This window comes from Vitis riparia, chromosome 19, assembly GCF_004353265.1.
Source record: "Vitis riparia cultivar Riparia Gloire de Montpellier isolate 1030 chromosome 19, EGFV_Vit.rip_1.0, whole genome shotgun sequence".
NCBI classification, from domain to species: domain Eukaryota; kingdom Viridiplantae; phylum Streptophyta; class Magnoliopsida; order Vitales; family Vitaceae; genus Vitis; species Vitis riparia.
The window spans coordinates 20,474,211-20,497,730 of record NC_048449.1 but is presented as its reverse complement, the minus strand read 5'-3'; the positions used below and the strand labels follow the sequence as shown (position 1 = coordinate 20,497,730).

At 36.4% G+C, this 23,520-nt stretch overlaps 1 protein-coding gene across 1 annotated transcript in view; it reads right to left on the bottom strand.

The window, feature by feature from the left end:
• LOC117909389 overlaps window positions 1-23,520 on the bottom strand; it is a 52,655-nt gene that overhangs the window by 1,138 nt on the left and 27,997 nt on the right. Inside the window, exons 10-11 of the mRNA XM_034823419.1 lie at window positions 10,098-10,267; window positions 5,838-5,891 (exon numbers count right to left, since the gene is read on the bottom strand). Of these exons, the coding sequence (XP_034679310.1) occupies window positions 5,838-5,891; window positions 10,098-10,267 (224 nt within the window). The remainder of the gene's footprint in view (window positions 1-5,837; window positions 5,892-10,097; window positions 10,268-23,520) is intronic.

Below are 23,520 nucleotides of genomic sequence, written 5' to 3'. Positions count from 1 at the left end.
ACCCAGAAAAAGTCAAATCTAAAGGTAAAAGGCCGAGGCTTAGGCTTTGATGCTTATCAGTGCATAAAGGAACAACCTTGATGTTTACCAGTGCATTAAGGAACAAACTTGATGCTTATGTAACCTAAGGCTCCCACCCCAAGGTGTGATATGAATACAATTATATAGGTTATACAAGTTTGGACTAGTGTACCATATGTAAACAAGTATATATGTACAAGGCTGTGTGTATAATACCTGTCTATGCGTTTATGTTATCATATATGATAAACATTAATAAAATTGCATTGGAAATTCTAGTTTATTCCCCATCCAAAAATTTCTTCTGCTGACATTTTGAATAGAAAGAAATATTAATCTCAAGAAGTACCAATACAACTGGAAGAACCCATATGATTTTAATTCACTTCCAGTTCAATGATACCTTTGACTAAAGTTTCCATGTCCAATATGTTGCCATATCCACCCCATGTTGGCTCTATGTTGTTCCAATTCTATAGTCAGAATGATGTTATAAACTCTGAAATGCTATACTAAATCGTGTCATTGTTGGAAAGTGTCTCAAATTGTATTTTGAGTCAATTTGGAAAGTTATTAATAGTTTCTTAATATAAGATATTATTGAAAGTGGGTTTCCTATTATAATAGGAAATATCCTATTATAAGATATTCTATTTAGGAAAAGGTATCTTTGACAATTATGCACTTTGTTTCTTATATAGAAACTTCCTTTGTAATTAGGAAAAAATATAGGAAGAGATTTTTGACCAAAATAGTAAGTCTCTTTTTGGGTATAAATTAGGGCTTTGGGATTTGAGAGCTTAAAGAGTTGTAATCTCTTTAAAAATAGTGAAAGTTCTTCTTTGTCTTCGCCCGTGGATGTAGGCTTAAGGCCGAAACACATAAATCCTTGATGAGTTTTTTGTTTTTGTTTTTTTCTTATTATTCTCTCCTTATTATTATTCTTTGTCATGATTTGCATAACAAATTGGTATCAGAGCTAAGGTTATTAGACCTAGAATGGCAACAAGGTTTGAGGTTGAGAAATTTGATGGAAGAAACAATTTTAGTCTATGGCATGTTAAGATGCATGCCTTATTGGTTCAACAAGGGTTGTCCAAAGCACTAAAGGGTAGAGAGGCTCACAACGATGTCTGATGAAGAAAATGATGAACTTATGGAGAAAGCGCATAGTGCTATTCTATTGTGCTTGGGTAATAAGGTGCTTCATGAGGTTGTAGAAGAAGATACGGTTGCCAAGTTATGGTTAAGGTTGGAAAGTCTGTACATGACAAAGTCTCTTACAAATCGCTTGTATTTAAAGAAGCGATTGTACACTCTCTAGATGAAAGAAGGTATGTCCATTAAAGACAACCTTGATGAGTTTATTAAAACTATCATTGATTTGAGGAATATTGACGTTAGAATTGATGATGAAGACCAAGCCATAATTTTGATGTGTTTCCTACCAAATTCTTATAAGCATTCTGTAGATACTATGATGTATGGTAGAGATACTCTCTCCGTAAAGGATGTTAAAGCAGCCTTGAACTCAAGGGAGTTGAAGAAGTGGGTGTCCAAAAGTAGAGAAGATGACTCAAGTGAAGGTTTGGTGGCTAGAGGGAGAACAAGAAAGAAAAATAATGGCAGAAGAGATCGATCTAGATCAATGTCCAGGGGAAACAACAAATGTTTCAAGTGTAAGAAAGAAGGGCACTGTGTGAAAAATTGTCCAGATCGTAAAGGAAAAGAAAATGAGAGAACTTTTAATTTTGGTGATGCAACAATTGCAGAAGAAAATTCAAATATTGTAAATGTTCTTTAAGTTACTGTTACAAACTCAGGTGATGAGTGGATTTTTGATTTAGGGTGCTCCTATCATATATCTCCCAATAGGGACTGGTTCAATACCTACCAACTCATAGATGGTGGGAAAGTTCTTATGGGAAACGATGTAGCCTGTAAGGTTGTTGGGATAAGCACAATTTGAATTAAGATGAATGATGGCATTATAAGGACATTAATTGATGTAAGACATGTTCCAGAATTGAAGAAAATTTTGATTTCTTTAAGGACACTTGACTCCAATGGATGCACATATAAAGCTAGAGGTGGAGTTTTGAGGATTTCAAAGGGTGCTCTTGTTGTGATGAAAGGAAAGAAAATTAATGGTCTTTATACATTGCAGGATAGCACAGTTACAAGTGCAGCTACAATTCAACTTCAAAATCAATTATAGAGACTACTAGATCGTGGCATATGCGGCTTGGGCATATGAGTGAGAGAGGGTTGACAATTCTAAGTACACGAGGTTGGCTTGATGGATAGAAAACGAGAGAACTGGATTTTTATGAGCATTGTGTGTTCGAGAAACAATGCAAGGTAAAATTCAATACAGGTGTTCATAGAACTAAAGGTACTTTGGATTATATCCATTCAGATCTTTGGGGCCTTTCTCAGGTTGTATCATTGGTGGTAGAAGATATATGTTGAACTTTATTGATGATTACTCTAGAAAGGTCTAGGTATATATCTTGAAACATAAGAATGATGTCTTTGGGAAGTTCAAGCAATGGAAAGCCATGATCAAGAAATGGACTGGAAAACAGATCAAGCGCTTGAGAACTGAAAATGACATGGAATGTTGTGGGAAAGAGTTCAATCAGTTTTGCAAGAATGAAGGTATTGTGAGATACCGCACAGTTAGGCATACTCCACAACAAAATGGTGTTGCAGAACGGATGAATAGAACTATTTTAGAGAAAGCTTGATGCATGCTTTCGAATGTAGGGTTGTCAAAGGAATTTTGGGCCGAAACGGTAAATTCAACTTATTATCTTGTGAATAGATCTCCTTCAATTCCTATTAATTATAGGACTCTTGAAGAGGTATAGTCTGGTTCCCCTTCTAATTATGCTAATTTAATAATTTTTTGGTGTCCTACTTATGCTCACATGAATGAAGGTAAGTTGGAACAAAGGGCAAGGAAGTGCATATTCTTAAGATATGCTGATGGAGTGAAAGGATACAGGTTATGGTGCCTAGATTCAAAGCTCTCCAAATTTCTTATTAGTAGGGATGTGACTTTTAATGAGTTTGCAATGTTGAGTCCTAGGAAGGAGCAACTTCATACAAAAAACGGCCCCGGTGTGAGAGAAAAAGTGGAGTTTCTGACTAAAGCTCCGGAAACCATAGAAAAAGCGATTTCAATAAAGCCAAAGGAGGAAGAAGTGAAATATCTTGATGATAAAGAAATTGCATCACAAGAGCAACAATATTGTTTGGCTAAGGATAGAACGAGGAGGCAGATTAAACAACCACAAAGGTATGCTTATGTAGATTTGGTTGCTTATGCACTTAATGTGGCAGAGAGCATTGAAAGGGAGGAACCTCAAACTTATCATGAAGCCATCACTAGTAGAGAGTCTACATAGTAGATTGTTGCTATGAATAAGGAGATAGAATCTCTTCAAAATAAAACCGTACTTGGCAACTAGTTGAGAAACCTAAAAATCAAAAGATTGTTGGTTGCAAATGGGTCTTTAAAAGAAAGAAAGGAATTCCAGAATTGGAGGATGCTAGGTTCAAAGCACGCTTGGTGGCAAAGGGCTACACACAAAAGGAGGGTGTGTGGACTTCAATGAAGTGTTTTCTCCAATTGTGAAGCATGGCTTAATCGGGGTGTTACTTGCTACGGTTTCTTTATTTGATTTAGTGTTAGAATAACTTGATGTCAAGACTGCTTTTCTACATGGTGAGTTGGAAGAACAGATTTAGATGCATCAATGCGAGGAATCCATTATTTCAGGAAAAAAAGACCATGTTTGTTTATTGAAGAAATCTCTTTATGGTTTGAAGCAATCTCCTAGGCAATGGTATAAAAGATTTGATGCTTTTATGATTGGTAATGGCTACCATACGAGTGAGTATGATAATTGTGTTTATCACAAGGAATTGGTTGATGGTTCTTTCATTTATTTATTTTTATATGTTGATGACATGTTAATTGCGTGCAAAAATATGTTTGAGATCAACAGTTTGAAAACTCAACTTCAAGGAGAGTTTGAAATGAAAGACCTTGGAGCTGCAAAAAAAAAATTGGGTATGGAGATTCATAGAGACCAAAAAGTAGGAAAATTGTACTTATCACAGAAAAAGTACATTGAGAAAGTGTTAGAACGCTTTCGAATGCAAGGGTCAAAACTAGTGAGTACTCTATTAGCAGCTCACTTCAAAACTTTCTAGAGTTTTATCACCACATACCGAAGAATAAAGGGAGTACATGTCACATGTTTCTTATGCTAGTACAGTTGAGAGCATTATGTATGTCATGGTTTACACTAGGCTAGACATTTCACATGTAGTTAGTGTGGTGAGTAGATGTACGGATCGCCTTGGAAAAATCTATTGCCAAGCAGTGAAATGGATACCTCAATACTTGAGAGGAACATCACATGTTGACTTAGTATATGATAAAAATATTGACATCTATGGGGAAATTGTTGGTTATGTTGATTCTGATTATGCTAGAGATTTGAACAAAAGAAGATCTCTAACAGGGTATGTATTTACTTTATGTGGTAGTGTTATTAGTTGGAAAGCAACTTTGCAATCTACAGTTGCTTTGTCAACCACTAAAATAGAATACATGACAACCACAGAAGCAGTGAAAGAAGCTATTTGGTTTAAGAGTTTGGTTGGCGATTTAAACTTACAACAAGAGTTGATTGTTGTGTATTGTGATAGCCAAAGTGCCATACATTTGACTAAAACTCAGATGTTCCATTAGAGGACCTAACATATTGATGTCAGAATACATTTTATTAGGGATGTGATTGCACAAGGTGCTATTGTAGTGAAAAAAACCACTAGGTGCACAATCCCGCATATATGATGACTAAGTTCGTTCCTATGATTAAGTTCAAGCATTGCTTGGACTTAATTGGTGTTAGTGGTATTTGAAGGCCCCCTATAAGGTGTAGGAGCGAAGTAACTTGAAGACTTTCGAGTTTGTTTGAATCTTGGGAATTTGAGCTAAGGTGGAGATTGTTAGAAAGTGTGTCAAATTGTATTTTGAGTCAATTTGAAAAGTTATTGATAGTTTCCTAATAAAAGATATTATTGAAAGTGGGTTTCCTATTATTATAGGAAATATCCTATTATGAGATCTTCTATTTAGGAAAAGGTATCTTTGACAATTATACACTTTGTTTCCTATATAGAAACTTCCTTTGTAATTAGGAAAAATATAGGAAGAGATTTTTGACCAAAATAGTAAGTCTTTTTTTGGGTATAAATTGGGGCTTTGGGATTTGAGAGCTTAAAGAGTTGTAATCTCTTTTAAAATAGTGAAAGTTCTTCTTCATCTTCACCCGTGGATGTAGGCTTGAGGCTGAACCACGTAAATCCTAGATGAGTTTTTTGTTTTTGTTTTTGTTTTTTTCTTATTATTTTCTCCCTATTATTATTCTTTGTCATGATTTGCACAACAAATCGCTTCTCCCACACTTGGCTGAGAACCGACCTTCATTTTACACAAGATTACATGGTATGTCACAAAGTGCGCATGACAAGCAATTTGGTAGAGCATATCAGAAAACTAATCATTTTCAGTGTAGCTATAATTACATGTGCACATCTGATGCATTTCAGAAATGTTCAGTTTAACACATCTGTGTGTCATGTGTCGGACACAATCACTCTCCCTCTTAAATGTTTCACAACTTAGGGTGTAAAAAATTTTTGAATTAAAAGGAAAAAGGTGAAAAGATGACCATAAATCAAGATCTGAGATATGACGTGTATGATTCTTAATTAGTAAAACTGTGTGCACTTACAGGTTTAACTTGTCTTGTGCTGAAGTGTTTTGATAGAATGATTTCTGCAACTGCCTGCAAGAAGATTTAAATACTATAGCTCAAAGGCAATTAAGCTTAATATTAGCAAAAGAGGTGTATTAATGTTACTTAATGACACCCCTATAATTATGACAGTGAACATGAAATACACACATTAACGGTTATTTAAAGGAAAGCAAGTCCTAACAAATAAGGGAAATTAGTTTCATCCATTCTAGAGAACTATAGAATGCCTCCCAATAAAATGCTAGCACTTTCTTATTCACCAACCTAAATGGAGTGGGAGTATTTTGAACCATTTCCAGATTTGCTTTTCTTCCAAGACAGTTATAAGAGCTAAGGGTTTCTTGGAATCCAATAAAATGATTCCATCTTTGTGAAAAGCTTGTTCAGATTTCTGAAGAGTTGTTTTCTAGTTGCAAGATCATGGTTTTTGCATAACACCATGTGGAAAAAAATGATTTTTATTCATTGCATTTTTCTGACAAAATAATACAGTATTCGTAGTATACCATCCTAAAAAAAATTAGGAAACCAAATTACACAAAATCAAAAAGTTGACTAATTCCTAGAAATCCTCTACTCTACAAATCAAACTAGAAAAATACAGCTATGCAATCTCAGAAATTAGAAATTAGAGAGTTAATTCCCCAATATCTTCAATCAGATTTGTCAATACTCCTCCTTAAGCTGGTGAATAGATATTTATCCATTTCCACCTTGCTAGTTATCTTTTAAAATGGGTAACTTAGTAGACCTTTCTTCTAGGATATCAGCAAATTGCCCATTTATTGAAACATCAGTACAAATCAGTCTACCGTCAAGCTTCACTTTGATAAAGTGTCGATTCACTTCAACATGTTTTATATAATCATGTTAAACTAGGTTGTGAGCAATAATAAATCAATAGTTATGAGCAATACTAATTGTTGATTTATTATCGTAGTATAACTTCATAGCCCCCTTCCTCTTAACTCCTAGATCATCAAGAATTGCTTAACTAAAGTAGCTTACAAATTCCTTACACCATGGCTCTGCCTTTACACTGAACCTAGCAACTATAGCTTATTTCTTATTTCTCCATGTCACCAAATTTCCTCTAAGAATAGTACAATACCCAAAGGTTGATATGAGATCTACTACTGATTAAGCCCAGTCTACGTCAATGTAAACTTCCAAACTCAACTCTTTATTTTTCTTAAAGAATATTCTCTTACCTAAAGAAGATTTCGAGTATAACAAAATTCTGTGTAGCTTGTAAGAGAGGCTCTTTAGGAGAGTGCATGAACTAGCATACTACACTCATTGCATAAGCTATATCATGTTCTGTTTGAGATAAGTAAATGAGCCTTCTAACTAGCTTCTAGTTACTTCCCCTGTCTACGGTTGCATCTTCTGATGCTTCTCCAAGCTTATTATTTTGTTCAAGATGGGTGTTAACAGGCTTATGTCCAACCATCTTAGTTACTTTGAGAAGATCAAGAATAAAATTTTGTAAGGAAATAAAATATTGTTTCTTGAATGAGGCACTTCAATTCCTAAGAAATATTGTTGTTTGTCCAAGTCTTTATACCCAATTCTCAAACAAACCATTTCTTAAGTTTGTCCATTTCTTCAATATTACCCCATGCCATGATTATATCATCCACATAAACAATTAAGGGTGTGATTTTACCAATTATTCACCATTTGATAAAGAGAGTATGATCCCCTTGGCTCTGTCAAAATTTCTAATTTCTCATAACTTTAGCAAATCTCCAAACCATGCTCTAAGAGATTGTTTTAGGACATATAATTTTTTTTGTAGTATGCATATTTTATTAGTCTTAAATTCATCATTGAACCCTGGTGGTGCTTCCATGTAGATCTTTTCTTCGAGATCACTATGAAAGAAGGCATTCTTAATGTCAAAGTGCTACCAAGACTAACTAAGATTACTTGCTAAGAATAATAATAACAATATAGTATTCATCACTGCCCTCGGATCAATGGTTTCTTGATAATCCACTCCATATCAGAGGATAGCCTTTAGCTACAAGTCTAGCTTTATATCTCCACAAAGTTCCATCGGCCTTTTATTTTATAGTAAACACCTATTTACACCCCACTAGTGTCTTCCCTTTAGATGATTCAACAATTTCTCACGTCTTTTTTTCTTTTTTTTCAACAACACCCACCTCTTCACTCGTAGCTTTTCTCCAATTCTCATTCCTAAGTACCTATCAGATGGTTGGTGGAATTTCAATAAGATTTAATTAGGTAATGAAGATTTGTTGTTGTGAGGATAGTCTATCAGAAGATATAAAGTTAGACATAGGGTGTTGGGCATTTCTAACTCCTTTTCTAAGTACCTATTTCCTAAGTACCTATTGGATGGTTGGTGGAATTTCAATAAGATTTAATTAGGCAATGAAGATTTATTGTTGTGAGGATAGTCTATCAAAAGATATAAAGTTAGACATAGGGTGTTGGGTATTTCTAACTCCTTTTCAAGAACACCCACCTCTTCACTCATAGCTTTTCTCCAATTCTCATTCCTAAGTACCTATTGGATAGTTGGTGGAATTTCAATAAGATTTAATTAGGTAATGAATATTTTTTATTGTGAGGATAGTCTATCAAAAGATATAAAGTTAGACATAGGGTGTTGGGTATTTCTAACTCCTTTTCTAAGAGCTATTAGAAAATTTAGGTCTCCAAGAACTAGCCACAAAGAAGAATGACTAGGGTTAGATTTCATATATGTCATGGATTCAGATTCTTGAGTTAGCATTTGGAACAGGGTTTGGCAATCTTCTTCTTGAGAAGATGGATAGTGGCATGACAATAATGCTACCATTTCTCTCACCCACATCCTCAAGTTCAAGAGTGTTAGCCCCTATAGGAATAGATTTGAGGATTATTGAAGGAGTGGTATCTAGAATAGGGGTTGTAAGAGATGAATATGGAAAATCGGGTAAGCTCAAGTTAGCCTCAGGTTTAGCAGGAGGAAATAACACTAGGACTTTGCTTCCCAACACTTTATAAGGTAACTGACTAATTAAGTAAGCAATGGTTAATATTACTTCCCCCTAATATGATTTAGGCATATTTTTTTCAAATAACAAGGCACATGTTGAAGTGTGATTTAAGAGGTTCTTATAGTTTCATATTAGCATCCAAATTGAAAGAGCAAAAAGAAAATTTGAAGGTGTGAAACAAAGAAGTCTTTGGCAATGTTGCACTTTAGAAGAAGTTAGCATTAAATCAAGTGGGATTCCAAGATTCCAAAGAGAGGGAATCAAGCCTTTCTTTGGAGGAGGTCAAAGCTAGAAGAGAAACAGAGGAATATTTTTGCTAGTAGGCTTTGCTAGTGGAAGTCTCTTAGAGGTAAAAATCCAAAGAACTTTAGTTTAAGGAGGATGACAGGAACACTATGATTTCTCATAAAATGGCTAATGTGCAAAGTAGAAGGCATTTCTTAGCCAAGAGTAAAAAGTGAATGAGGATTGGCTCTTTGAGGAAAACAAGATCAAGGAAGGTGTGGTATAGGCTTTGCACAATTTATTGTTTGATACAAGGGATTAGAAACCTAACATCAATGGCATATCTTTCAATGGTTTGGAAAGGAAAAGGACAAATGGTTTAGAGGTCATTCACAAAGGAGGAAGTGTTTATTGCTTTGTCAGATTTGAATGAAGACAGCTTCAAGCCCTGATAGGTTCTCTATGATGTTTTAGGTTTTAGTTCGGATTTTGTCAAAGATGAGGTAATAGGTTTCTTTAAGGATTGATCAAGCAAGTGTATATATATATATCTTTGGCTAAAAAAAGTTGTGATAGGAAAACATCAAATGATTATATTCTAGCAAACAAGACATATTAGCATATATTAATCAATTGTATCCCCATTACATGGAAATTTAGCTTATCTATCACTACTTTCTTATTTTATTTGCGTTTTAAAAATGTATATCTAGACCTGAAAATAGATTAGCAATACTTGTGGTAAACATCTCAAGAATGAATGAAGTTTATTATTATTAATAGGTAATGAAAATTTATCCATCCTAAACTAGCCTAAAGGACAGCTTTTAGAAAATCTTCCAAAGGGTGGATATGGTGATCAATGATTAAAATTCATTCTCCAATAGCAAAATTTGGTAGTGGTGTAAAAAGATGAGGGAAACTACAACATGTGAATCATAAGTTAAATACACAACTAGCAAAATTTTAGGCAGGATAATTTTATTTAGTCTACCTTCACTTCCACACGAGAAAGATAAGGTCTCTTCTCTTTATCATGTGAAAATAGCACCTTTCCCCGTATCTCTCCGCACTTGCTCCACTCTTTCAGGACATCAGGGTGATTCCACATCTCATCCATGTCTTCAGGAGAAGCTCTAGAGTCCCAAAATGTATGATTAACACCTGCTATCTCAAGTACAGAAAGTAAGGCAAGTCATCCTAGCCTATGTTGTAATGTAAGAAAAAGAAATTATTTTAGAAAATAAGGTAGAAGGAATTCATGGTAATACTTGTGGCAATATCCAGATGATCTGGAATTGAGAACAAGAGAAGTGCAGTTGAACAAGCATCAAATACTGTAAACGTAGCTTAAAAAGGGAAGTGGACAAGTCTCATAAGGTCAACTGCATTTACTTGATCACTTCATGAAATTTTCTTGAATATAACACAAGTAAGATCAAAGAAAATTAAATTTGTAGAAAAAAAAATTGTAAGCATCTCCAGCAGTAGAGAACACCTTTAAAATTTATTTGCACCACAGTTATAAAAATTATTTTTTTAAAAAAAAGGAGAAAACAGTATCATATAGCCACTAAATTAAATCCACTAGAACAATATTTTATGTTAGGCCTTCATCTTAATTGTGTCCTAGTAGGTTACCATCTGTTCAAATTTAATAATAGCAAGCTTTCAGAAAATGAAGCAATGATGCTATTGACCAGCTTATCGTGGCAAAAAATAAAAAATAAAATGTTATACCAATTAACAAATCAATGTAAAGCAAGGAAACAAAGTGCAAACAAGCATAATATGTTGAAAAGCTAGCCAAAAAATATTATCCCATAAACACTATGTTCTTTCTCATTAATTTTCATTCTCCTCTTTTAATTAATGAAAAAATTAATGCAAGAATAAAGTTGCAACCAACTTGTTGGCAAATCTTTAGGGATTTTAAATTAGAGACCTAGGGTAAAATCCAGCTTCATCATGGTCCAAGAGTGTATGGTTTTATGGAGGAGGCTGATATCTAGATGTGTTGCTCACTACCACCTTGGGAGTTTAAAATATTAAAGAACTAACATGAGAAACTCTAAAATATAACATCGAATAGATATTTCTAGCAGGAGTATATATTATTCTAATAGTGTGAGTAAATGTAGGGCATTTTAGTAATTTGAGTGACTTCTCATTCCAAAAGACACTGTATGACTAGTCATTATAGTAGGGTGAGGACTATAGATCAATGTAATAAACCATCAAACTGGCTTCTACATCGTGCTGTAGGATTTATGGCTTATACATCCCTATGATGTACTGAACCATCCTTTCCTATCTCCCCAAAGGTGTTTGGATATTCACCAGCTCTCATTGCAGTTAAATTGAAATCGAAATCTTGAAGATGTGTGTACCTAGGAGGAGAAGTCCTTATTTTTGCCTTTGCTGGTTCCTAACAGTTCACTTTATGGGGACACTTATTACTCTTAGCCTGAAAACTGAATGCCTCCTTAGAGTTTGATACCAAAGAACCAATTAGATTGTAAGTGACAACATGGATAATCATTGTAGGTCACTGTCTAGTTCAACACTATAGAAAGAGCACATCAAAGTTTACAAACATGTTAAATTTTTGTGTATCAGATAATGTAAAATAGAACTTTTGGAAAAGGGATTTGATTAAATCACTTGTAGAAGGAAATTTGACTAAAATCTCTGAAGTAGTAAGAGATTCCTTGTACATTATCCCCAAACTCTGGATCAATTTGTTATTAATTCATCAAATTACAAAACACTTTTGAGTCATTCTATTACATTTACTCCATCTCACTATGTTTTCAGGACACTGCTACAAGGAAGATGAATGAGCATGCCAGAGAGAAAGAAAGGGTGTACTACCTTAAAGCTAAGAATGGTGTTGGTGATCATTGAACTCTTTCTCAACTTCTAGAAAAACTTCCATCCAATAAAAACCAAACTGGTTTTGTCATTTTTGGCTAGAACATCCACCATTTTCCTTGTTGAAAAAGATGTTTCCTTTGTTTATCATGTATCTTTTCCTCCTGCGTGATGGAAAAACTTTAAGACCATTCAATTTAATTCATAGTAATGTCTAGGATCCATCTCAAACCTAAAATAATTTTTTATGCAAAGTAGTTTGTTATTTTTATTGACTATAGTCACTTGGGTTTATCTTTTGAAACAAAAATCAGATGGTAGCACAATTTTTACTATATTTCACAAAATGCTTTTGTACCCAATTTAATGCCAAAATTCAAACAATAAGTTACAAGTATTACTATATCTACCCTCTCAAAATAACTTTGTCTCTATGGATATACTTTGATTGAAAGTCAATCCTATTTTACCCAATCTTATCTTCAAGGGGAGCCTTTGGCAGAAGAAAAGGAAGTCTTTCTTGACCTTACCTTGCCATTTGCACCAGAAATTTCTGCCATCATACCAATATCTGCAACCAAACTTAAAACTCAACCTGAAAATGAGCAATTGCTGATCAACATAAAAGAGAAAGAGGGGGAGGGGATCATAATTTGCCACTCAAGGTCTATATGAGAAAGAAGCAATCAGTCCTAGAAACCCCAAATGATCACGCTGTTGGACCCATGGCAGGTACTGAAGTTTTATCATCAAGTAAGCAAAGCCAAACTTATTTGAGTCCTAACATTCTTTATGATCTTCATTTGCCCACAACTTGTAGAAAAGGTACTACACAATGCACTCAGTATCCCATTTCCTACTTTGTCTCCTTTGATAAGCTATCACCCTAGTATCGAGCCTTTGTTACTCAAACCCCATCGAAATACCAAAAACTATTAAAAGAGGCACCTGGGGATAAGAACTAACAGAAGGCTATGAGTGAGGGTATGAGAGCACTAGAAAGAAACAAAACATGTTAGACAGTTGATTTTCATAAAGAAAAGAAACCACTTGGGTGCCAGTGGGTATCTACAATGAAGTATAGAATTGGTAGGACTCTTGAAAGATATAAGGCTAGGCTAGTAGCCAAGGCTACAAGGAGACTTTTATACTTAGCTAATAAAGAATGATTTCTTACATGGAGATTCAGAGAAGGAAGTGTACATGGAGATACCACCTTACTTAGATCAAAGTGTTGATACAATCAAGGTCTGTAAACTTAAGAAGGCATTATATAGCCTTAAACAATATATTAGAAAATGGTTTGGAAGACTAAAGCTAAGGTAAATATGAGATATCATCAAAGTTAAGGAGATCACATAGCATTCGCAAAACACTCAATTTGGAAAGGTGACAGCTCTAGTTGTTTATGTTGATGATATCATCATGAGTGGAAACAATTTGGACAAAATAGAGGCGTTAAAGAAGCATCTCATGAAAGAGTTTGAAAATAAAGATCTCAAAGGCTTAAATATTTATTGGGAATCAAAGTTGCACATTTGAAAGAAGGAATTTTAATCTCATGGTAAAATATAACTATATCTTCTCAAGAAACTAGAACAATAGGTTGCAATAGAAATTCCAATGGAACTGAATCATAGACTTGATGAAGGAAATGAGGGTTTAGTACTAGACTGATGAAAATACTAGCCTTCAGTGGAGAAGTTGATTTACTTGTCACATACTACACCAGATATAGCCTATGTTGTGAGTGTTGTGAGCCAATTTATGCACTCACACAGGGAAAAACACATGGAGATAGTCTATAAAAAAACTAAAAAGGGTATTTTTTACAAAAGGGGGACAAGAAAGGATTTAGAAGCTCATAAAGATACTAATTGGGTAGGATCAGTTGTGTATCATAAGTCAACATCAGGATATTGTACCCTTTTGGAGAAAACCTTGTTGCTACTCAAAGGAGTAAGAAGTAATTGTTGGCTACATCAAGCTAATCTTGAAATGGGAAGGACCAATGAGAATTTATGATGATAAGAAACATCCTATTAATATAGCTCACAATCTAATATAGCATGATGGGACTACACATGAAATGGCTCGACATTACATGAAAAAATTGGATAGTGAACTTATTTTTACTCCCTACATTTTTACAAGAGGTTATCTAGTAGATATATTGACTTAAGGGCTTACTAGTCACTCATTTTAAACAATTACAAGCACATGGGGATGATTAATATCTACTCATTAGCTTAAGAGGGGGGGGGGGGCTTGAAAAAGGGATTTGACTTAATCCCTTCATTGAAGGAAAGACGACTAAATTCTCTCAATTAATGAAAGATTCCCTATAATTATTTCAATTAGAGATTTCTTATACATTAGTTAGTTTCTTAATTTTTTTGTGACCCAGAATTTTCTATGTTTACCCAATTGTATAGGATTTCTATGTCCATTAGTTTCCTCATAAAGTTGTATATTCCTTCACCGATTATCAATGAGAGAGAAATTATTGTTTTTTTTTTAAATAAAAACATAGTGAAAAGAATGTTAAAATCTCTTACTATTCTTCCTTATTCTCTCTCTATCCCTTTCTTTTTTTTTTTTTTTTTGTTTTTCTTTTTTCACTTTATTGAAAATGTTTACAATCTAGGATGCATCTGCCAAACCAACTCATAGTGTCCCAATCCAATAAAGACATTTTGTAGTCCTTCGACTTGGCTTGGGTGGCAAGGACTTGGAGTAAGGATGTCCAAATTCCAGGTTTGTGTCCCAATAAGCCAAAAAAAAAAAACTATAAAATAAAGACATTCTGTTAGAGTTGGTTCTGATTAGTTGGTTAAATGCTGACATGTCAAGTTAGTTTAAAAGATTTTAGTTGGAGAACAAATCTTGGTCTATCTGTCAATATTCTGTTTTGATAGTTATTTCAGACTAAGGGATAGTCTTCGGATTTTGAGGAGAAGATATACATGAATGTTTTGGGGTTTTATCCATTAAGAAAGGCTTTTGTATTCTAGAAAGTCGATGAAAGAAGAAACTTGTTCAGGTTTCTGGGTTTCCAAAACAGTGTTTTTTTTTTTTTTTTCTTGAACTCTATTGTATTTTGTAATCTTGAAAGCATCTAATGAGAATGTCTCAGCTTGAGATGCTGCTCCCATGGATGTAGGTTATAAAACTAAACCATGTAAACTGTGTGCCATGTTTCTTTTCTATTTTCTGTTCAAGTTACATTTCTGTAGCACTGTTCTTGTTGGTTTTCTGGTGTGTTTTGTTCCTGATCACTACAATTGGTGCGGTGAGCATGGATCAAGTTCTTAGGAACCTTATCAATGGCTAGTACAAAATTTGAAGTTGATAAGATCATGGGAGAGAACAATTTCAGTTTGTGGAGAATTAAGATGAAAGCTCTACTTGTTGATCAAGGTTTGGCAGTGGCAATTTCAAGAGAAGAGTTAGCAGCCATGATCGACACTTCAAAGGCTGCAAGCATTCAAGAAAAGGCACATAGTGCAATTCTCTTGTGCCTCAGTGATGAAGTTTTAAGAGAGGTTTCCAAGTAGACTACTGCAGTCAAAGTCTGGTAAAGATTAGAGACCTTGTATTTGAAAAGATCTCTAGCAAACAGGCTATACTTGAAGAAGAGATTATATTATTTGCACATGGATGAAACAAAGGAGCTAAGAAACATATTGATGAATTTAATAAGGTAATTCTTGATCTTAAGAATATAGACGTTAAGATAGAAGAGGAGGATCAAGCTATTCTTCTATTGAGTTCTTTACCTAAAGTGTACGAGCATTTTGTTGACACTCTACTCTATGGAAAACAAACCTTGACAATGTCAGAAGTCAAGGCATCTTTGAATTCAAAAGAACTGTCTATGAGATCAGAAAATAAAGAAGCTGACAATGGTGAAGGTCTGACTGCATGAGGAAGAACAGAGAAAAGGGATTCAAGAAACAACAAAGGAAAGTCTTGCTCGAAGTCTAAAGTAGGGCGAAAATGTTTCTATTGTCACAAGGAGGGGCATTACAAGAAAGAGTGTCCTAAAAGGAAAAAGAAGGGTGAAAAGTTAAACCAGAAGGATTTGGGTGTTGCAGCTGTTGCTTCGGATGGCTATGACTTAGCTGATGTTTTGGTGGTTTCAAGTAATGATTCTGGTGGAGAATGGCTCCTAGATTCAGGCTGTTCATTCCATATGACCCTTAACAAAAATTGCTTTCAGGAATTTCAACAAACTGAAGGTGGCATGGTGCTTCTTGGAAATAATAAATCATGCAAGGTGCTAGGGATCAGTTCCATCAGATTTAAAATGTTCGATGGATCAGAAAGATTGTTGAAGGATGTGAGATATGTTCCTGAACTAAAGAGGAATTTATTGTCCATTGGCATGCTGGATAGTATTGGCTGCTCGGTTAAGATTGGTCAAGGTTCTATAGATATCTAAGGGGGCTTTAACTCTTATGGAAGGAGAACTAAAATATGGACTTTACACTTTAGTTGGAACAATAATTCTAATTACTCGTTTGATAGCTACTGCAGTAAAGAAAGAGAATGAAAGAGCAAAGTTATGGCACCTAAGGTTAGGACATGTGAGTGAAAGGGGTCTCAATGAGTTAAGCAAGCAAGGCTTACTTGGGAATGACAAGTTAGGGACCTTGGAGTTTTGTGAGAATTGCATATTTGGTAAAAGTAACAGAGTCAAGTTGGGAAATGCAATTCATAAAACTAAAGGCATTCTAGACTATATTCACTCGGATCTATGGGGTCCATCGAGAATCAAGACTTTAGGTGGAACAAGCTATTTCATCTCGATTATTGATAACTTTTCTCGGAAGGTTTGGGTTTATGTGTTAAAAACAAAGGACCAAGCTCTACAAGCCTTCAAGAATTGGAAGACATTGATTGAAAATCAAACCAACAAAAAAAGTAAAGAAGCTACGAACTAATAATGGGTGGGAGTTTTGCTCAGATCAGTTCACTAGATACTGTCAAGAGCATGATATTGCAAGGCATTTGACAGTTAGAGGCACACCACAATAGAATGGCCTTGCGGAGAAAATGAATAGAATACTGCTGGAACGTGTGAGATGTATGCTTTTCTATGCTGGTTTGGGAAGACAATTCTGAGGAGAAGCTTTGAAAACAGCCTGCTACCTTGTAAACTGATGTCCATCAGCTGCATTGCAGTTTAAAACCCCACAGGAAGCTTGGTCAAGACACCCTGCTGATTATGGAAACCTGAGGATCTTTGGTTGTTCAGCGTATGCTCATATAAAGCAAGACAAGCTTCAACCTAGAGCATTAAAATGCATTTTTCTAGGGTACCCGGATAGTATTAAGGGGTACAAATTATGGTGTATTGAACCAAGAAACCAAAAATGTGTTATTAGCTGTGATGTGGTGTTTAATGAAGTTAACATGCCACTCTCAAAGGCTCCCAAGACTAATCATACTCAGGTTAATGAGGAAGAACATTCTATTGGGCTTGAGATGGAGCATGGTGTTACCCAAAATCATGCTCAAACACAAGAAGAAATTTTAGAAGCTGATCCAGGTTCAGGAGAAGATCAAAATGATCAAGTAGGAACTCAAGCTAATATAGATGCCTATTTACTTATAAGAGATAGACAAAGAAGGGTTACTAGACCTCCACAAAGGTTCGGGTATGCTGATATAATGGCATACGCTTTGTCTGCTGCAAAAGAAGTAGATGACCAGGAACCTCTTAGTTATAAAGAGGCAATAAAGTCAAGGGACAACAAACATTGGGTCAAGTCAATGCATGAAGAAATGGAGTCTCATGAGAAAAATTAGACATGGATTTTGGTAAAGAAACCAGAAAACCAGAAACTTGTTGGCTGCAAATGGATTTTCAAAAGGAATGAAGGAATTCTAAGAAAATAAGCTCCAAGGTATTGTCAAAGGACAGCTTTGCTGTCCACACCTTCCTTATTAGCCCTTCACACCTTCCTTATTTAGCCCTCCACACCTTCCATATTTTAGCCACACTGCTGTCCACACCTTCCTTATTTTAGCCCTCCACACCTTCCTTATTTTAGCCCTCCACACCTTCCATATTTTAGCCCACACTTGCTGTCCACACCTTCCTTAATTTAGTCCACCCTTCTTTCCTTATTTTAGCCCACAATGTTTCCTTATTTCTCCATTGATTATCTGTACAGTTAGCATATATTATTTGATAGATTATAGTTTACATGTATAGAGCTAGAATCATGCTGTAATTTATTTGTTTTTTATTGCTTTCCATGTAAAGCATCCTTGTAAAGTCTATATATAATATACAAAACTCAAGGCCAAGGTATTCGGTCATTCACACAATATTTTGACATGGTATCAGAGTAAGGTTGCTAATTTTTCTTCCCTCAAATTCTTTTCTGTCTTTTCGGTTTCGGAGGTGCCTCTCGTATCTTTCGGTCAAGTCTGTGTTGATCCGTGCTGCACCCAACCACAACCATTTTTCTCAGTATTCTGTGGTTGTTCAGTTTTCTTCTGGGATTTTTTTTGGTCCATCCTTTTGTCTCGAGTTCTATTTTTTTCGGTCAAGTCTATTTATTTTCTATGGATTCCGCACCTCTGTGTGTAAGTTTACAGGCATAAATTATTCTACCTGGGCATTTCAATTTGAACTTTTTCTCAAGGGAAAAGACCTTTGGGGTCATATTGATGGCACGGATGTTGAAAAACCATCAACTTTTCCCTCTCTTGATATTTGTTTTGGTGAGTTACTTCGCGAAGAGCAACGCTTAGTACTCAAGCTATTTGGAGCAATCTCATGGCAGTTCCGGGACGACAACTGTAGCTTATGCTGCCCAAGGCCGCGGACCACCTATGCATTCTAAAAACTTGCAGTGTTTTTGCTGCAAGGAATATGGGCATATTGCTGCCACTTGCCCTAAGAAGTTTTGTTCTTATTGCCAAGAAGAAGGGTCACATTATCAAAGAATGTCGTATTCGCCCCCAGAATCGTCAGGCCCACGCATTTCAGACTTCGGTTATTATCCCTCCTGTAGCAACTTCTGCAACAGACGACTCTCCTTCAGCTGCGTGCTCTATTCCTGCACCTCCTGCACCAGATTATTGCACCCCAGAAATGGTGCAACAGATATTAATTTCAGCATTATCAGCAATGGGTTTCAAGGTACAATTCTACTAACTCTGGTACGTGACTCGGGGGCCTCTAATCCATGACTAATAATCCCACCGCTTTGTGTCATGTTCGGCCCTACGCTGGTCATCTCCATTCAGACTGCCAATGGCAGCTCTTTGCCCATAGCTGCTATCGGCGATGCCTCCTCTAAGTTCACTGACGTGTTTCTTGCTCCTCAGCTTTCCACGAATCTTATTTCTGTTGGCCAATAGTTGATAAAATTGTGCTGTTAATTTTTCTGGTAATGTTGTGTTGTGCAGACCAGGTAACGGGGAAGCCGATCGCAAGGGACCTAAAGTGGGGCGCTTGTTTCCACTATTTTTACCTGTTCCAGATTTTTCTCCACTTCTTCTATTAAGTCTTTTGCTTGTAATAATGTTTCAGATCTTAGTATGGTGTGGCATCGTCGTTTAGGCCATCCCAATACTCAAATCTTATCTCATGTATTGAACTCTGATTTACCTGGTAATAAGGATCGTTATTCTTTATCTCTTGAGTGTGATTCTTGCAAACTTGGTAAAAGTAAAACTCTTCCCTTCCTTTGCATGCAAGTAGAGCATCTCATTGCTTTGATCTTATCCATAGTGATGTTTGGGGACCTTCCCCGGTTAGTTCACATGAGAAATTAAATATTATGTGACTTTCATGATGATCATAGCAGATTTACTTGGTCTACTTTCTTCGCTCTAAATCTGAGGTCTTTCGTACTTTCACTGAGTTTTAGCGTATGTTGACAATCAATTTTCTACTTCTATTAAGACATTACGCACAGATTCCGGTGGTGAGTATTTGTCTATTGAGTTTCAAGCATTCTTGGCTTCTAAGGGTATTATTCATCAACGTTCATGTCCCTCTACTCCTCAACAAAATGGAGTTGCGAACGCAAAAATCGTCATCTTTTAGATGTGGTACGTACTCTCTTGTTAGAATCTTCTGTTCCATCCATGTTTTGGGTAGAGGCTCTAAAACTGCTACTCACTTGATTAATCGTTTACCTTCTCAAGTCCTACATTATGGAGTCTCCCTATTTCCGCTTATTTGCTAAGCAACCTAGTTATGATCACCTTCGTATTTTTGGTTGTGTATGCTTTGTTCATTTACCTCCTCATGAGCGACATAAATTATCTGCTCAATCTGTTCGATGTGCTTTCTTGGGATATAATATGTGTCAAAAGGGATTTGTTTGCTATGATCCTACATTACATCGTACACGTATTTCTAGGAATGTTATTTTCTTTGAAAATCAACATTTCTTTCCTATATCCTCTTCTACTGTGTCATCCTCTTCTACTGTGGTCCTTCCCTCCTTTGAGCAACAGTTCTCAGATCTTCATCCAGTCAGTTCTCGCTTTCAACCAGGTATTGTGTATACGAGACGCTCCCGCTCACAGTCTCTTTCAGTGGCTCACCCGATATCTGATCCTACCACGCTCCAGATGCAGTCAGTTGCAGCACCTTCAGTACGTCGCTCTTCTCGAGTGTCTGTACCTCCGAATAGGTATGGATTTCCCTCTTCCAGTTCTGGCAATTCTATTTCAGCCCTTACTGCTGCATTGTCCAAATTTGATATTCCACATGCTACTCACATGCTGCTAAGCATGATTGTTGGCGACAAGCTATGCAGGAAGAAATTGCCGCTCTAGAGGCCAATCACACTTGGGACATTGAGCCCTGTCCTCCCACTATTGTTCCTCTGGGTTGCAAATGGGTTTACTCAGTCAAGGTCCGATCTGATGGAAGTTTGGATCGTTACAAAGCTCGGCTTGTTGCACTTGGGAATAATCAGGAATATGGTGTCAATTATGAAGAGACCTTTGCTCCTGTGGCTAAAATGACTACTGTTCGTACAATTCTAGCTCTTGCTGCTTCCAGTGATTGGCCACTACATCAGATGGATGTAAAAAATGCTTTTCTTCATGGGGATCTTAAAGAGTGTATTTATATGAAGCCACCCCCGGGATTGTTTCCCTCTCCGACTTCACATGTGTGTAAGCTTCGTCGCTCTCTTTATGGTCTCAAACAGGCTCCGAGAGCCTGGTTTGATAAATTCCGCACCACTTTATTACAATTTTCATTCAGGCAGAGCAAGTATGACACTTCCTTGTTTCTTCGGAAATCAGACATGGGTATTGTTGTTCTTTTGGTTTATGTTGATGATATTGTGATCACTGGTTCCGATTCTGCTTTACTTGGTCAGCTCAAAACTCATCTCTCCGAGTCCTTTCATATGAAAGATCTGGGTCTCTCACATATTTTCTTGGTCTTGAGGTGCATCATAGTCCCTCTGGTATTTCCCTCAATCAACATAAGTATGCAAGTGACTTGGTGGCTACAGCTGGTCTACAAGGGGCTACTTCTGTTGATACTCCCATGGAATTAAATGTCAAGCTTCGCAAAGAGGAGGGCGACTTACTTGCTGATCCCAGTTTATACAGGAAGTTGGCGGGTAGCCTTGTTTATCTCACCATTACTAGACCGGACATTTCTTTTGCTGTACAGCAAGTCAGCCAGTTCCTTCAGACTCCTCGTCATCTTCATTTGGCTGCCGTTCGTAGGATCATACGCTATGTTCAAGGCACTTCTACTCGTGGCTTGTTCTTCCCTGCAGGCAATTCTACTCGCCTTGCTGCTTATAGTGATGCTGATTGGGCTGGTTGTGCGGATACCCGTCGCTCCATCACTGGTTGGTGTGTGTTCTTAGGTGATGCATTGATATCTTGGAAAAGTAAGAAGCAAGACAGAGTCTCTAAGTCATCTACAGAATCTGAGTACCGGGCGATGTCTCTTGCTTGTTCTGAAATCATTTGGCTTCGAGGTTTGCTTGCGGAGTTAGATTTTTCTGAGACCGATCCTACACCTCTACATGTCGATAATACAAGCGCTATTCAGATCACGGCCAATCCTGTCTATCATGAGCGCACAAAGCATATTGAAGTGGACTGTCACTCTATCCGTGAAGCCTTTGAAGCTCGTGTTATCACTCTTCCACATATTTCCACCGACTTACAAATAGCTGATATCTTCACCAAGGCTCTCCCTCGTCATCGACATTGCTTGCTAAGTAGCAAATTGATGCTTGTTGATCAACCTGCATCAATTTGAGGGAGGCTGTCAAAGGACAGCTTTGCTGTCCACACCTTCCTTATTTTAGCCCTTCACACCTTCCTTATTTTAGCCCTCCACACCTTCCATATTTTAGCCCACACTTGCTGTCCACACCTTCCTTATTTTAGCCCTCCACACCTTCCTTATTTTAGCCCTCCACACCTTCCATATTTTAGCCCACACTTGCTGTCCACACCTTCCTTAATTTAGTCCACCCTTCTTTCCTTATTTTAGCCCACAATGTTTCCTTATTTCTCCATTGATTATTCTGTACAGTTAGCATATATTATTTGATAGATTATAGTTTACATGTATAGAGCTAGAATCATGCTGTAATTTATTTGTTTTTTATTTGCTTTCCATGTAAAGCATCCTTGTAAAGTCTATATATAATATACAAAACTCAAGGCCAAGGTATTCGGTCATTCACACAATATTTTGACAGGTATAAGGCAAGGTTGGTAGCTAAGGGGTTTACACAACAATCGAGTGTTTGATTACAATGAGATTTTTTCCCATGTGCTAAAGCACACCTCTATTAGAACTATTTTGTCAATAGTTGCTAAGGAAGACCTTGAATTGGAACAAATGGATGTCAAAACCCCCTTTCTACATGGAGATCTAGAAGAGACCATCTACATGAAGCAACCTAAGGGCTTTGTACAAGAAGTGAGAATCAGGTATGCCTCCTAAAGAAATCTCTATATGGTCTAAAACAATCACCTAGACAGTGGTATAGACGATTTGATGAATTCATGTTGAGAATTGGCTTTAAAAGAAGTGAGTATGACTCTTGTGTTTACTATTAAAGAGTCAATGATGCTGGTTTTGTTTATCTTTTGCTATATGTTGATGACATGTTGATAGCTAGTAAGGATAAGCAGGAAATTAGCAAGCTCAAAAAGAGTCTTAGAGGTGAATTTGACATGAAGGACATGGAAGTGACCAGAAAATTTTTGGGAATTGAGATAATAAGAGATAGAGGAAAAAGAAAGTTGTTTCTATCCCAGCAAAACTACCTTGAGAAGGTGTTGGTTAAGTTTGGTATGGGTTGTCAGCTGCACAAGCTCCAAGTGATGAGGAAGAAAAGCTTTATATGGAAGAGATTCCTTACGCTAATGTGGTTGCATTATGTATGCAATGGTTTGCACAAGGCCGGATATAGCCTATGCTGTTAGTGTTGTTAGTCAGTTTATGGCTAACCTAGGGAAGGCACATTGGCATGCTCTTAAGTGGCTCTTGAGGCACTTAAGGGGTTCTCTAAGTATAG